The sequence below is a fragment of the Pempheris klunzingeri genome, chromosome 19 (assembly GCF_042242105.1).
Source record: "Pempheris klunzingeri isolate RE-2024b chromosome 19, fPemKlu1.hap1, whole genome shotgun sequence".
Lineage (NCBI taxonomy): Eukaryota > Metazoa > Chordata > Actinopteri > Acropomatiformes > Pempheridae > Pempheris > Pempheris klunzingeri.
This window is the reverse complement of record NC_092030.1, coordinates 10,670,357-10,687,454: the sequence shown is the minus strand read 5'-3', so window position 1 is coordinate 10,687,454 and position 17,098 is coordinate 10,670,357. Positions and strand designations below refer to the sequence as shown.

Sequence of the window (17,098 nt, the reverse complement as noted above, 5' to 3'; positions counted from 1 at the left end):
GTATACCAAAGCGATCCACAGACCACATTTTTATGTTCTGGACTGTGACTACTTGGTATTTATCGATAATTATCGATAAACACAGCACAAAACATAAACTAAAGTAGCTCTTTAAACCCCTAGTGACGTGTTGGAAACTCGGTGTGCTATATTGTTCTGTTTAGTCACTTTTACAAATACCAGAGGGCTTAAAATTACCACAAGAAACACAATATACTGATATCAGCAACACTGCTGTAGCTGTAGTTGTAGTTATAGTTGTAATGATCGTGACAGTATAATTGTGGATCCAAATAATAGAAAATAATAGTACATACAGCAGTGGTGATTGCACTAGCACTTGGAAGAGTAGTAGTTGTAGTAGTAACATAAGGAGTCATGGTTGTTCCTTTGGAATCTGATAAATTCTTACCTCTGCTGCTCTTAACTCCAGTTTTCTCTTCTTAACTTCTGAGGGGAAGCTAATGTGCCGACGACAGTATGGTCCAAACATCACTAAGGATTAAAGTTCAGATTAGATTTAGAAATGACCACAGCTAACAACCCCTTAGACTAACTAAAGGTTTGTACAATGGATTCAAAGGTTGGTATTTAGGAAATGTCTGTAGTTAATAAATATTCTCAGAAGTGTAAAAGTGCAAATGTATGAGTTTGTGGTGTTAGGAGTGCCTGCCCAAAGCTAAAACGGGCGTGCAAAGACATGTCAGCTAGCACTCTTTCCGCCATGGCTTTGACTGGCTATTAGAAATGATGAAGACTTTGTGCTATGCTGCACTGATTGATGCAACCAAACCAGGAGGGTAGCAGGACACGCAGCTTTTCTTCCCTCTCTCTCTCTCTCTCTCTCTCTCTCTCTCTCTTGTGGGTTTGACTCACCAGGACGGGGCTCAGAATAGATTCCTGGACCAGCAGTCAGACACTAGCCGGTGGTTTGGACAGGCCTATTCTGAACTGGAAAGAATGCTGATTCATGTCCTCAGTCAGACCAACTGTTTCTGAATGCCTCCTCCAAGGAACTTATCTCATCAGCCAACAATATGACTCCTTTAATGCCCTTTATCTAGAGCTGGGGGACGGGGGAGTGTTCATTTTGGGGGCCACTGGGGAGGAGATGAAGACGTTTTGGTCTATTTAAGCTATAGTTAGTACACATTTACATTTCTTGTTAGTGTTAGTTAACCAGAAAAGTCAAAATACAAGGATTAGGTCGTTTTAGTGTGTCATGACATCAGCATGAGACTATAGTTGTCCTTTGTAACAGGAAAATTATTAAGACCCTTTAAAAGTAAGTAGTAGACCGACTGTTGTTGTTGTGCTTAGGGCTACAACTAAAGATTATTAATCAATCAGTGGTTTTATCTATAAAATGTCAGAAAATAGTAAAAAAAAAAAAGGCCAAAGCTCTCGGCGATGTCTTCAGGTATCTAGCTTTGTGTGGTGAAAAAAAAAAATATGAATCAGATATTCATTTTTTTTTATCATGCATAGACAGAGAAAAGCAACAACTCACCACTTTTGAGAATCTGGAACCAGGAAATGTTTGACGTTTTTGTTTAAAAGCTTACCAAATAAGCTCTACTTTATTGCTACACATAAAAGTGACAGGCGCATGATAATTATCAACTATGAGCTATACACTGTAAACACCATAAGGCAGCTAGTAGATTATCTGTACACATTTTTCATATAACCACACAATATAACACCGTTGTAGAAAGAAACCCTTAATATGGACAAACATCAGAAACATAATGTGCAAACACACTACACATGTACATGCAGAGAGAAGGAACAAAGAGACTTAAGCAGTAGTCGTAGGCTGTGGTGAGTGTTCCTGATGGGACCCCTTTTTCACATACAAAGGGCTCATTCTGGTTAAGATCATGCAGAGGTCTTGCTTGAATGAGGTGTCTATCATCCTCTGTTAAGCCTCCTTGTTGTTTACCAGGCTAGAACCTTGGAAAGGTTAAAATCACTCTGTGTTGTGTGCACACAAGTGACTATTACAGAAAAAAGAGAAAGATTTTTGAGGGGTAGGTTTCATGTTGCAAACCCTCTGGATCCTTGGATTTTCAGTGTCCAAAACAACAAACCAAAGATTACATATGCTATCTGGCACTTTTACATTAACAGAGAGCTTCATAAGATCCATCATGGTATATTACTACACTATTTGCTTCAAACGTTTATGTGTTCAAAGTTTATTTTTTGTTCGCGAAAAGTTTATTATGGCAAAAGCTGCAAAAATGTTATGTCATACACTAGTACACAGATTGATGCATGCTGTCGATATAAGGGGATGGGAAAGAAACATGCAGCTAGCACACAGTACTGATACACACTCTATAGGTTAATTATAGCGTGTATGAACACATATTTGCTGTGTTCTCTCACAGAGCGACTCACACACTGAGAAATAGGAGAAAGTCCATATAAGAAGAGAAGCAGAAATGAGGCCATTACTCTGCCAGCTCATTGTCAAGGCAGACTGTGTTTTTCCAGTTTAACTCCAGTGGAGAGTAGAAACGGTCATACAACACTAAGGACGACCACACTGCTGAGCACTGAGAGAGACACTGGTCAGCTGCCAAAGAACAGCTTCATGTACTGAGGTCACCATCACATTCTAAAATTCTGAACACTGTGAACTTTTTTAACCTCTGTACCCATTTTTCAGGAATTCTGTCACTTACTTCCATGGTGCTCAAACTGAGTAATAGCCAGTGGGCAACCTCTTGGGAGGGCACAGAGCCAATCCAAGCCTCAATCCACCCGTCCCGGATTTTAGTTGTGTTGGCAGCACGTATAGAGTAAGGTAGCCAAGATGATCAATACATATAATAGATTTTTTATTCATCAGTTATTTGATTAAATGCAACCTTATCAATGAATATGCAACCTTGTGGAGACTATAAGCTGAAATAATTAATGTCTTAAAATTATATTTTCACACAAGCCCCCCCCGCCTGTAAAACAGAGCCTCACACTTCTTTCTAATTAATGACCAAAACCTCAAAACACAGTGAACCTAGGACTTTAGTGATCCCTGGGGATCCTGGGTAGTTTTCCGTTTTGCCATTAGTTTTTAATGAAGCCTTGGCCGTGCTGATATATAGAGCGGACTATACCTGCTACTGCAGCAGTTATTTATTAAAATTCCAAATTCTGTCAAAATGGTTCACTTCATTTTGATACAGCTGTAAGGTCATGTGAAGACAGAAATGAGCCCTATTAGAGAAAACACAACCAGACACATTCCTGCTAGATGACCTGTTGGCATGAATGCTGTATTTCTGCTGAAAATAGTTATTAAAATCCTGTCTCTGCATATTATAAACCACTCATGGATCTGCTACTCCTGGATGTCGTTTAATTTACCTGGGCTGGAGCGGCTGTGGCTTCATAGGTAGAGAGGCTTGTTCACTATTGGGAAGACTGGTGACTCAATCTTCAGCTCCTCTGAACCCCAAATTGATTCCGTATTTGTGCTATTGGTGTGTAAGTGTGTGTGTGACTAAGATTTTCAGACACTATATAAATGCAGTCCAGTACCTGAAACAACATGCCCCCACCAACACAGCCCCTTGCATTATTTTAATGCAATGTTGTCTAAATACCCACAAACCTGTACTTTTGACTATTACAATAGAACTTAAGGAGTCAGCATATATCCTATTTAAAAACATTCCTAGTGTCATTCCAGGTTCATCATGTGATCTGGGTAGGGCACTGATATCATATATTTTGGTGGCTGTGGTCTACAATTATTGGAGCTAAGTGACAAGAACACATTGAACACGTTTCCAGCTCCTCTCCAGACCTGTTTGGACAGGAAAGGAAGGGATCAGAGCCTGATACTTAAAATAAGTACAACATGGGCTACCTTCATTTATTAGTAAGTGGTGGTATGCAATAAGATGTGGTGGATCAAAAGCACCAATAGGATTATTCTGTATCACTAGTGTGAAGTGTGAATTCAAATAGTACTCTGCTGGTAGGAATAGAACTGTGTGGACAACACGAGTCATTGTCAGTGTTTCTTCCCACACTTAGCAGCTCAATGAAATTACCTGTGCTGTGTAAATCTGATTGTAGGTAATCAAAAGCAAAAGCCATCCAGTATCCTGGGTTCGCAGAACACGGCATGGCAACAAGCACATCATCTGCCATCATCCAGCTTTGAGTGAGAGTCTAATTTTAGTGAGCATGCTGGTTTTTACCGTGCCTATATCCCCCACTGTTTGTTTTGTGGATTAAGACTGCCGCGACTAAGATTAAGACGGCCGGGGAGACTAAGCCCAGCACAAACATAACACAAGAATGACCTTAGCAAAGAGCCAGGTTTGAAAACATGTTCACATCAGTTGGTTGAACTAACACAACTTCCTGTACAGCACCAACTCTGACCAGGCAGCTCAACACATGCTGTGAGAAAATGAACAGGGTACTGGATCTCTAGTGCCCAGTGATCAACATACACATTTTCTTCTGTGTGCCAGAGATGTTAGTTCACATAAAATGTAATAGTTGACCTATATTCTGTCTTCCTTTTCAGTATACAACCATGTCTAATGACAGTTATCTTTTAGTGCTGCAGGCTGTATAATGATATGAAGCAACAATCAATGGAAGTAATTTACTTGTTACATGAAAGTATTTGATTTACTCAGGCTGTGTTGTAACTGCACAATGCATGTTTTTTGTACTGAGAAACTAGAGGGGTTATAATGGGGGTCAAATTCTGCACAGGGTCTACTAATCATTCAGAGTATTCAGGCAAAACACCCAATCTGAATCAAATCTGAACCCGTGTTTCTCTTGTATCCATGTATTCATCACATTTTACATTTAGATGAAAATGTCATGTTGTTGCCATGTTAGCAGTAGAATAACAATATTATCTTACTAATGCCCAAATATATACTCTCTGGTTCACAGAGAGATATTATTGTCTTATATTGCTTTAAATTGTTTAAATAGTTCTATTTTGACCCTCTGGTCTCTTTTGCCAGCATCAGACATCGGGGTGTCTGATTGGGGTCAGACAAAGCACAGTTGGTACCCAAGGCAACTTTCCCCTGGCCTGTCGTTAGGATGTTCCAGCAGAAATCTTAAGGTGTTTGTTGTAGATGCTGGCTCCTTGACACTCTGGATAGAAGTCCAGGCAGGTCAGGGAGTGCCACTGGGATGATTCTGGCGGTCCCAGTTGATTGTGCAGTGTCTGTCCCGGTCTGGGGTTGGTGGATCCATTGCATCCACTGGATCCACTAGATCTGCTGCACCTCCCTCTCTCTGTCCTTCTCCTCACCGATAAGGTGTGTTTGGTGTAAGAGTGTCCTCACCACTGATCTTTAGTAGTGGTTTGCAAGTGGACTAATAGATTAGCTAATAAATTGACCTTGAGTTAAGATTATTTTTCATAGTAGTGTTCCCAAAAATTATCTTTGGCCGTTTAAATCATCCATTGGTTCTTCACTCATTCAACATTTCTAGTAACAGTCCCTTAGTAAGTTAAATGCAGTACACGCAGAGCTCTACAGTAAGCCTATCACTTCCAGGGGACCTTCCTCTCTTCATAGAAGGAATGCTAGAGGTCAGTTTTTGGTAATGACTTTTCCATTACATAATGTTTTGAAGTCCTTATAATGAGATATGAGGAGTAAAAGGAAAAAAATCGATTTAATCTTTTCCAGGAAGGGCTGATCCAACTAGTCATATGCAATCAACCAGTCAGGAACTGTTGACATCAGTGTGTGTGTGCTAGATGAGTTGCAGACCGGGATGTTTCAAACAAATGGTTGAGAAATCCAAATATGGTGGCTTGTTCATTACAGTGAAAGCTTTCCCATCACATGTGCGTCCTCCAAAACATTTGAGTGTTATTGTCCTTACTGGCTTTCATTGTGTTTCATTGTGTTTTTTAAAGGAATTTTTCCTTAACGATTCCCTAATTTATCACTCATTTTAGAGCCTTTTTTAAGGCTCCCCCCATGATACCTTTTTTTTCGTTTTATGAGATGTTGTATAGGGGAAATGGGAAAGGGAGTACTGCAATTTGATGAGTATTTTTTTATCGGGTATATTATATCGGGTAAAATAGACCCGACGTTAGTGATGGTGTTACTAACTGTTTGGTTAGTGTTCTACGGTTAACAAAGTTCCCTTAGACCAAGATTTTTACTAAGCAGGTTATTGTAGTTTAAAAATAAACTTGTGATTCTTGTGGACCCAGGGCTGGACTACCAAGAGCATGTGGGCCTCTGCCCCATGACCCCATGATTCCATACCCCCAGCAGCCCCCTAAATCCATACCAATATTGAAGTTGTTATGTCCCATCTGCTGTGAGCACTGACAGGATCTTTGAGGAGAATGGACACATCCACTGCACAGAGGGCAGAGACTACACTGCCCACTAACAACTCTAACAAATCATATGGTGGATAAACTAGTAAAGGGTTTTTTGAAATGACTTTGAAAAAAATGTTCAAATTTCTGAACTGAAATTTCAATTAATTGTCTGCAATAAGCAAAACTTAGCCCATTGTATATTAGCCCGGTCAGCATTACAGTGCATAGCTATGATAGCCTACCTCCTGGAATCAATAAAGTGGCTTAGCTTATTTGTTTTCTCTTGTTTGTGCTCCTTCTTCTTCTTATCTTCTTTCTTTTTAAACATTTGTACCTAAATCATCATTTTTTTCCCCATTAGCTCACGTGAAAAAGGTTTCTGCCAGCCATACAGAGGTATTGCCTGTGCTCGCTTTATCGGCAACCAGAGCATCTATGTTGAGTCACTGCAGATGCAGGGGGAGAGTGAAAACAGCATCACAGGTAAGAAAATCCTTAGCAATCCTTAGCTGACCTATTACACTATTATCAATATACAACTGGGTACAATTGTAACCACTAAAATATCTGATTACACATATGACATACACATATGAGAAACAATTCACACACGTGTCTCTTTTTTTCCTCCCTCCAAGCTGCCTTCACTATGATCGGCACCTCCATCCACCTATCGGATCAGTGCTCCACGTTTGCCATTCCCTCTTTCTGCTACTACGTCTTCCCTCTATGTGACGAGAGCTCTCGGGCCCCTCGGCGGCGTCAGCTCTGTCGAGATGAATGCGAGGCCCTGGAGAACGACCTGTGCCACACCGAGTACAGCGTCGCCCGATCCAATCCCATAATCCTTATGCAGCTGGAGCTCCCTAGCTGCCACCTGCTGCCACGGCCGGGCACGCCTGATGCTGCTTCCTGTATGAGGATAGGAGTGCCTCCAGAAAAACTGGGTCCATGTAGGTAGAAGCTATTGATGTAAAACCACTCTGCTCATGAAACAATTGAAAAAAATGATTAAAAAAATCTACAGCCATAAGTATAACACTGTAATAATAAGTGGATGGATAAACGAAAAATTTAGTTTTTCAGTTGAATTCACTTAAAAGTATGAAGGAATCACATCAAATCATTACAAGTCTGTAAAAGTATGTTCTCAGCTTTTGTGTTGAGTGATTCCACCTGACACTGATACACTGTTGTGGATAAGCTGCAAAGAGCCAGGCTAGCCTTTTACCCTGCGTACGTCCTCACTTCTCATGTCACTCCCAGAAAGAAAGAATATAACTATATTTCCCAAACTGTATTATTCCATGCAAAGTAGTAATTATTGTTCCGTACATTAAGCTCTAAAATGTGAAATATGAAAACAACATAACAGAATATAATAAACAGCATTAGAACAAATCCGTTAAAATTTGAGACCATGTTGGCCATGCCAACGTAACCACAGGGTTTTAACCTGACATGTTAATAACACAGTACTGGATATGCAGTCATTATGTAAACGCGCAAATGTCACCTGTGACTTGTTTGTAGGAGCATTCATACTGAATCACTGTCTGCTCTACAGATTCCCCTCCAGACCACAGCTGCTACAATGGAAGTGGGGCTGACTACAGGGGCACAGTCAGCATCACTAAATCTGGTCATCACTGCCAGCCATGGAGTGCTCAGTACCCTCACAGTCACCACCTGTCCCAGGAATACCCCGAGCTCTGGGGAAGTAACAACTTCTGTCGTAACCCAGGAGGCCAGATGCAGGCACCTTGGTGCTTCACCCTGGACCCTCATGTCAGGGTCGACCTGTGTGACATTCAGCCCTGCAGTAAGTACTAGAATATGATAACTGCACTGTTCATTTTTACTTGGATTGTTAGCATTTACAGGTTATTCTAAGATAACACATGTTGAAATGAAAGGGGTTAGACAAATGATCCAAATTGGTGTACATACCTTTTGCCTGGAATATATTGTATATGTGACACGTTTTCCACTTACAGATACCATCCTCCACTGGCATATATCAATGACCAGTCTCATTTTAGTGTTATATGTCAGCACCACAATGTATGTTTGGAGTAACAATTAAGCCTCTTACAGACATGAACCTCTCATAGACATGGGATAGCAGTTTTACGTGTCAGTCTCATGACTGATGTCTGAACCAAATTTCATGGCAATCCATCCAATGTGTATGGTTGGACTTAAAAAAAAAGTCTTTAATAAATAGGGAATTAAAAAGAAATCTTATTTAAATATTCGCTGTTGAGGGGATCCCCCATATTCACGAATCATTACTACATTAATCAGTATTTCAGACCAAAAATAGTTACTCCAAAATCCATTAGTGATGCAGCTTGTGAGAGAACAGAAAACACTGCTGTGTCAGCTGTGACGCCGCTCCCTCTGTGAAAGAGATGAGAAATATCACAGAGCATTGTGGCTGTTTACGTAAGAGATGCCTTGCTATTATTTTAACAGATACAGGTAAATAAAGCCAGGAGTGTTACAGACTCTATCTCTGAAAAAGACTAAAGAAAAGATAGTAAGAATGTAAAGCAATCATTGCAGGATTAGCCTGTTGGACAAACTTCGTATGACAAAAACATAACATTCTGAAAATGTTTTGTGTATTTATGCATTACAAATCAGAAAACTTCACTTGCTACTATCTCTATTATCTTGCTATTTTCAGAGCCTCCGGAAAGCCCCAGGAAGGAGATCCTGTTCATTCTAATCCCTGCAATTGCCATCCCATTGGTCATTGCTTGCCTCTTTTTTCTGGTTTGCATGTGTCGCAATAAGCAAAAAGAATCGATTGACACCCCACCTCGCTGTCAGCTCAGCGGCTCTCCAAGCCAAGACATGGAGCTGTCTCTTCTCAATCAACAAAAGCACCAGGTAAAGTACACACACTGTACCAGGGCTCACTGATGTAGGTGTATTTTATTTCCATTCTTTCTGATGCATGGCCGTGTTCAGACCAACATTAGCACTGAATAGAAAAGACAACCCCTCATTCATTTTAACTGAGGATTCTGCTAAAATATATGACAAAGCACAAATTCACACAAAAGGAAAAGCACATGATAAATTGAAATAATAAAGGCTCTTAAACTTGGGCCCGCTCTATGGGGCATCAAGATTATTTAATAATGCAGGTGTCAACTGAAGGCCCTGGTTATATCAGTGCATTGCTGAGCCTTCAGTGGTACATACAGCATGTAAATGTACAGATACTTAAAGTGTGTACCCATACTAAAGCCAATTCTAATAACCAAACAAAGTTTTACATTACAACAAAGCACATAGTGATCATTTGCATTTTATTTGTCAGTCAAATACATGCAAGCATACATTCGGGGCTACTTGTAAAACAAATAGGAGTATAAAATGACTGCTGCTGTGATAAGTTGTAAAAATCCTTTTTCGTAGCATTATAAGCCACTATGCAGTGTTTTGGTGTTTGCTAAACCTTAGAACTCATGGACAAGGAGTGCCTTGGTAGCTGAGTTGTTATATGCGATATGATCGCACGGTCAACCGCAACCATCGCCAGTTTGATTCTAGACAGCGACCTTTGTTGCATGTCGTAACCCTCTCTCTCCCCTATTTTCTGTCTGCCTCTCTCCGTCTCTATTAAATATAAGGGAAAAAAACGTTATCTATTACTAAAACTCCAATTCCTGGGTCCTCTTACATTAATTTATTGGTGCCTGAAGCAGCATATCTCCACCAACACAGATGCTTCTCCTTTTTTTTAATGCAGTGCTGGTTTTGTTCTGAACACTAAGTAATAAGAAAGAAAGAGAGTTCTGTGCACCTGAATGCATTCCATTCAGGTGAACTGTTGCATTTGAACTGTTGCATTCCAGTGCTATAGTATTACAGTTGCTTTTATTGTTGGCCATACACTTTGATAACATATATTTATATTTATTGCTCTGTGGCTGCAGGCCAAGCTGCGGGAGATTAACATGTCAGCAGTACGATTTATGGAGGAGCTCGGCGAGGATCGATTTGGCAAGGTTTACAAGGGCCACCTGTATGGTACAGCACCTGGTGAGCAGACCCAGGTGGTGGCCATCAAGACATTAAAAGACAAGGTTGATGCAACTCTTTGTGAAGAATTCCGCCACGAAGCCATGCTCCGCTCCCACCTACAGCACCAAAATATTGTTTGTTTGCTGGGTGTGGTAACCAAAGAGAATCCAATGAGCATGATATTCACCTACTCCAGCCTCGGTGACCTGCATGAATATCTGGTGATGCGTTCCCCCAACTCAGATGTTGGCAGCTCAGATGATGACAAGACCGTCAAATCCACACTTGAGCAGGCAGATTTCCTTCACATTATCACCCAGATTGCTGCTGGAATGGAGTACCTGTCCAGCCAGCAAATAGTCAGCAAAGACCTGGCTGCACGAAATATTCTGGTCTTTGACAAACTCAGCATCAAAATCCTGGAGCTGGGTCTGTTCAGAGATGTCTACTCTGCTGATTACTACAATCTCATGGGCACAAGCCCTTTTCCAATTCGTTGGATGTCGCCAGAAGCTATTATGTATGGCAAGTTCTCCACTGATTCTGATATCTGGTCTTATGGTGTCTTGCTGTGGGAGACTTTCAGTTATGGTCTGCAGCCATATTGTGGTTATTCCAATCAGGATGTGATTGAGATGGTGCGCAGCCACCAGCTACTGCCTTGTCCAGATGATTGCCCGGCCTGGATTTACACCCTTATGCTGGAGTGTTGGAGTGAATTCCCAGCAAGAAGGCCTCGCTTCAAGGACATCCACACACGTCTGCGCTCCTGGGAGAGCCTGTCCAACTATAACAGCTCGGCTCAGACTTCTGGCACCAGCAATACTACCCAGACTAGCTCGCTCAGCACCAGCCCTGTGAGCAACATCAGCATGAGCACAGCAAATGCATCACGCTACACTAGTCCTAAAAAGAGCTCACCATTCCATCAGCCCCAGTTCGTGCCCATGAAAGGTCAAATCCATCGGCCAATGGTGCCCCCACAGCTTTACATCCCTGTCAATGGATATCACCCCATGCCAGCTTACCCATATCTGCAGAACTTTTACTCCATGCAAATACCAATGCCCATGCCCCACCAGCAGATGCACCATCCACCACAGATGATTCCCAAAGCTGGTTCTCACCACAGTGGCAGTGGATCCACATCTACAGGCTATGTCACCACTGCCCCTTCCAACACTTCTGTCACAGAGCGAGTAGCTTTGCTTAATGAGGACTCCAAGACCATTGATGACAACTTGGCTGACAGGACATCCCAGGAAGAGCTAGACCAAAACAAGGACTTGTCAGTGCCTGAAACAGAATTGCTAGGTGACAATGACCCTCCACAGACTGACAAACTGGTGATGCACATGTCAGACACATAAGTGTGGGACTGTTTGGAGAACAGTGAAGAACAGCTGAAATATTCTGTGACCTGTGCTTGCCAAAAAATCAATAAGCAGCATAAGTTGAAGTGAGCAGTTTTGCGGAACAGTGACTGGTTGTTTTTGTATGAGCTTCTTAGATAGTACTGATGCATTTGAATGTCAAGTGTATCTCATTTGTGTACCTCTCAAACTCCTGTGTCAATGATCACGCAAAATCAATTGTGCAAACCTCTAAAGACATTGCTTTTATAACGTAGCCATTTAGAAGAATTTATGTTCTTGCCGTTGCTGTGCAACACAAACACATTTTCTTATCCACAAGTACTTTAGAGGTCGCCTTGACAGAACTTTTGCCTTCTCTGATGCATGTGGTACTACTTCATTTTACTTACTTACCGCAATAAGGGCGGTATTTATTCCCCCAATGCCCCACTCCTCTATACAGGCACCCCAGCCTACCATTAGGATTTGCTAAACTGGAAAAAAGTGATGATCCCTCACCCTTTTCTCACCCACACAACCCAATTGTGTTTGTTGGAATGCAAGACCAAGTATTTCCACCCAGCCAGAACTGAACCCAGGTTTCTGTAGTGGTAGACAACTGTTTTGTTTATTCACAACTCTTCTACTCCCCCTCTAAGACAAGGTAATGTTATTTTTGAGGTTATTAAGCTATGGTTTGTGAAAGCCACAATCATAGAATAAAAAGTATGATGAATAGAAATGTTGTAGGAGTTTGAAAGACGCAGTCTATGGGTAACTTTGTTTATAATTATACTCACTGAGATGCATTTTTGAACTTGTGTCCATCAAACAATATAAAGAATAAGAACAAAACATCTTGTTCTTACAAGGTTGATATTTTGAACATCAACATGTACATTGGTTTGAACATTTTATTTGTTTATATCTTTTCTTTATTGGTGAAGAGTGCTAAGTCTGATGTTAATACTGTGTCCCACCATGTTTGCTTTGTTTAAGCAGTTTTTTGCTTATCATATAATGTCCACATAAAGTCATATGAATAAAATTGTGTATTTTCCCTTCTTAAGAGTAGTAAATCATGTGCTATTCCATTCCTTGATTCCTTTGATTTTGTCATCATCTTTTATTTGATGTGCAGAAAGTTAAACATGTGGTACACTGCACAGTCAAGTCACATTAGGCCAAAAATATACTAATAAAAGAACCTAAGAGAGTACCTACTGTACCTTTCAGTTTGGGATTCATATTGACATTTACAAATACTTATTATATTAGCTTGTACAGATTATACTTTCATTTAATTAAATATCATGGACTTTTCACAACCACATTTTATAGTCTTCATAAGAGAATAGGGTTGTTGGCTTAATTCAGGGAGTTGACTAAGTTGTTCCATACCATGCAAAAATGTATGAGTGCGACCTCTGTCCTTGTCCAAAGATGAACTTTGGGACTGGCCCTACCCGTTGGCCCAGAGTGCTGCACAGTGTCCTGCTGTACTTTCCTCTCCATATTCTCCTTCTCACTGATTTGCGCTCTTTATAGGTCCACATTTTAACATTTAATAGCTAGATTGGATATTTGTTACAGATATAATTCAGTTTTTTCTAGAAAAAAAATAACTTTTCAGATATCCACACTGTCATTTTTCCTCAAAATAATGATGTCATTTTTGCCATTCATTTGTATTGGGCTTTAAATTTCTGATATCCACTGTGTAATTTTCATACATCTACAATCAAATTTTTATATACACTGTTGCCCATAAAGTTGGAATAATTGTTCAATACCCCCAATTTTGTTAAAGCCTGAATACACAGTTTGCAAAAGTTAATTGTGGTTTAAGTTTCACTGTGATATGTTTGGAAGAGTTTGATCAATAAAGTTGAGAAGATATACACTTTATTTATCAAGAATAAGTCACATTGTCACAGTCATTTCATAAGAGGTAAAAAACATTTTATTCCAACTTTATGGGCAACAGTGTATTTACACACAAACACTATGCACGGACATACATGCATGCATGCACACACACGCATTGAATTTGCAACTGGGCTAATGTAAACGGCAGCAACAGGATAATGTTAATAATATGGTCTTCATCTGGGAAACATTGTCCATCAACGTGAGCATCAAGCATCATTGATGTAAACACAGACTCCGACTCCCCTTGTCTTGCTCACTGTGGTCCATGTACAGGATAGCTACAATAAGGGCGATGGGTGACTCAGGGCTGTTGCTCGAGTAACTCCTCTAAGTACAACTCCAGTCGACTGAGGAAGACCAGGTGTGTGATTGAAGCCCTAGAAAAGCTAGCAATTGGACCATGAGTTAGATCATTTTGTCAAACCACAACTAATAAGATCAAGTATTAACTTCTACACTCCAGAAGACTGGGGCTTTGAAGGGACACACCTAGGTAGTGACAAGGTGACTGATGCTGAAAGTTGGAGGGCCCCTGGTGGACAGATGCACACTGAAGAGGCCTGAAAAACAGGAACTATGGCTAAGAGGAAGGACAGACAGACAGAATGTAACAGACACGGCATCTTGTATAGAATGCAATGAAGCATAGCATGAGGTCATCATAGTATTCTAAATTGCAGAAAGAACTTTCACACGTCTCATAAGCATAACAAACCAACCACTGCAGGAACAAAGTACAGGCCATTCTCAGGGACTCCCTTGACCCAGGACACACTCTTCACTTGGCTGAATACCAAATAAAACCTTAGGCATCACAAACAAACAAACAAAGTCCCAACCTACTGGAGCCCAGACATCAGAAATGTCAATACCACCCCCTAAACAGTGGGAACAACGAGGAATCCATGCACCCAATCTCTTCTCTGCATATACAGAGACCAAATATAAGATAAGATATTCCTTTATTTATCCCACAATGGGGAAATTTCAACTACTAGTAAACAGAGAGAATAAGAAATATAGCCCTGCCTCAAATAAAGACCTGATGCCCTCAGCAGCATGGGTTATAGGCCCTGGTCAATATTTGAGAAAATAAAGCATATAGAGTAAATATTATATTGTTTTTGTCTTTTAATATTTCATACAACACAGTAACATGTGCATAACGTGTACATGCAATATTAGTATTTCTTTCCTTTCTCTCCTTTGCTTCATGATGAGCCTGCACTACCCTGTTTGGGTTTGTTTTGCAATAATGACTGGCTTGCTGTACGTTATCCCTGACATGAAATATATTAAAGCACAGTTGTATATATCTACATAACCTCAGGGAAAAGAAGAAAACTACTGCAAACATATCTTTGGTATTTCTGTGTTTACATTTCTTGTCACTTGTCATACAGGCAAATACCAGTATGTCTATGATAAGCTAGTATTGGCCACTAGCAAATACTGGTGTATCAGCATTCTTTAAACACAGATATCTTAAACAGATATTGTACTGTTTATCCTTTAAACATTGAAATACCAAGTTACCAAGGTTATCTACTCAGTGTCATTTTGGTGTTCAGCCACAACCAGAAAAACGTTGAAGCCCAAGATACAAATATCAGTCACATACTACATTAAAGCTTTTCTGTTTGTTTGTTTGTTCAGACAGTCTTTTTAATAAGATGTAGTCTATACAGTGCACAGTAATGGGACACTCTCTGGTAAGATCAAGAGCCTTGTAGAGTCAATCAGAAAGTAAACAACAAACTTTGATGAACACTGTGAAGTTCATACTGGTAGAGGTCCTACCAGAACAGGTTTACATGGTACATGGAAGAACAGGAACAATCAGCTGCTTTGCTCTAGCCTTCATGTTTCTGGGAGCTGGTGTTAGTGAAGAAAAATAATGAGATGGATTCAAGAGGTTTTCTGTGGCCAAGGATAGTCCGTCTGCTGAAGGGCTGGAGGAGGTCACATGATCTGCAGATCCCCTTGTGACATCATAAGGGGTGCCAAAGCTAAACGGAGCGTGGGGCCTTTAAAACAGTTAGCTCAGCTCTTACCATAACAAAGCTCCGTGTTTTGTTCTATAGTTGAGATCCTAAACTTACCAAAATACTACATACACCACCAGAAATTTGGAAAAATTTATAAAAAATGATGCACAAGACTAGCGTATACCCATTTAATGGCTGGCTAAGCCCATAAAAATATCTAGTAAAGTAGATAAAGTATCTTCTGAGTCTGAATAAAGCCTCAAACATGCAGTTTTTGTCATCCAATATCATCATTTTTAAGCTCCATTGGAGTAAAATGATGGTTAAGAGTGTTAAGTTTCACCTCTCTCCCTTTTGGTCTGTTACATCTGGTTGACATTTTTTTCTGGTTTCTATCATTTCTCTCCATATTGATTCGGTTCTGTGTGCAGCCTTCAAATTGTTCTTTAAGTCCAGTGCTAATTCCCCTATATGAGCTCATATAATGATGGCTTGCATTGTTTTTAGCTATGTGTAAGTGTAATATGGAACAGTAATAGCTTCAGAAACGGTGCTCACATTCCAACAGGCATGTGAACCTCTCAGGAACACATATTTGAGTAGAAACTGGTACGCAGCAGCCATCTTAACTATGGACCTCCAGGTACAAGCAGCGTTCAAAATTTACACTAGCTGTTCAACAGGGACCCCTAGAGGGCTTCAGCGGTATGAGCAAATATAGTGACGCAACACCACACAGTGAACGCTAACAGATCCTTTAACCACTCCATGTAAGTTACACAATGCACAAAAAGTAGATTTAAAACTTATAGTTCCATTTATGATGCAATGTATATAAAATTATTGTAAGACGAAAGACGAAATTATTGAAACTTTTTTTTATCAATAAGTATTCTCTTAATTTCTTGTCTTGAGCTCTTTTTCAGTTTGTTTCTGTTTAGCACTTGCACGTTTTATATTTTTCATAGTCTTCATTCAAATTTCATCAAACCAGGTAAAATATTCTATTTCAAGCTAGAATATATTCTATTGATATTACTTACTTACATGTACTTACTTGATTATGTAATTACTTGTAATTACGGTGATTAAATAGTAATTAAATAAAGAATCTGAATGCTTCTGCCTCCATTGAATATCTGTATGAAGTATTTATTTAATATCAATATGTTAAACTATATCTAACTTATACTCATGATAATTGGAATGATCATTATTATTGTTGTTATTAGTGGTAGTAGTAGTGGTAGCAGTAACAGCTAGCTACATAAGTATTTGTCACATTAAGTTTGTATTTTGGCTGGTCTATTCATTTAACACAATGATCAAACAGCACTTGACATTTTCGATTTAAATGATAAAACATCTGGATTTGCCTTACAAATAAACATATATAAATATATAACGAAGAGCTTTCATTCAATAGCTGCACT

The 17,098-nt window shown here is 39.9% G+C and overlaps 1 protein-coding gene across 1 annotated transcript in view; it reads left to right on the top strand.

The window, feature by feature from the left end:
- Window positions 1-12,814, top strand: part of ror2 (receptor tyrosine kinase-like orphan receptor 2) — a 43,188-nt gene extending 30,374 nt beyond the window's left edge. The window contains exons 5-9 of the mRNA XM_070850257.1: window positions 6,711-6,832; window positions 6,988-7,302; window positions 7,917-8,171; window positions 9,042-9,247; window positions 10,303-12,814. Coding sequence (XP_070706358.1) covers window positions 6,711-6,832; window positions 6,988-7,302; window positions 7,917-8,171; window positions 9,042-9,247; window positions 10,303-11,760 — 2,356 coding nt within the window. The 3' untranslated portion in view covers window positions 11,761-12,814. The remainder of the gene's footprint in view (window positions 1-6,710; window positions 6,833-6,987; window positions 7,303-7,916; window positions 8,172-9,041; window positions 9,248-10,302) is intronic.
- The last annotated feature ends 4,284 nt before the right edge of the window (window positions 12,815-17,098 follow it).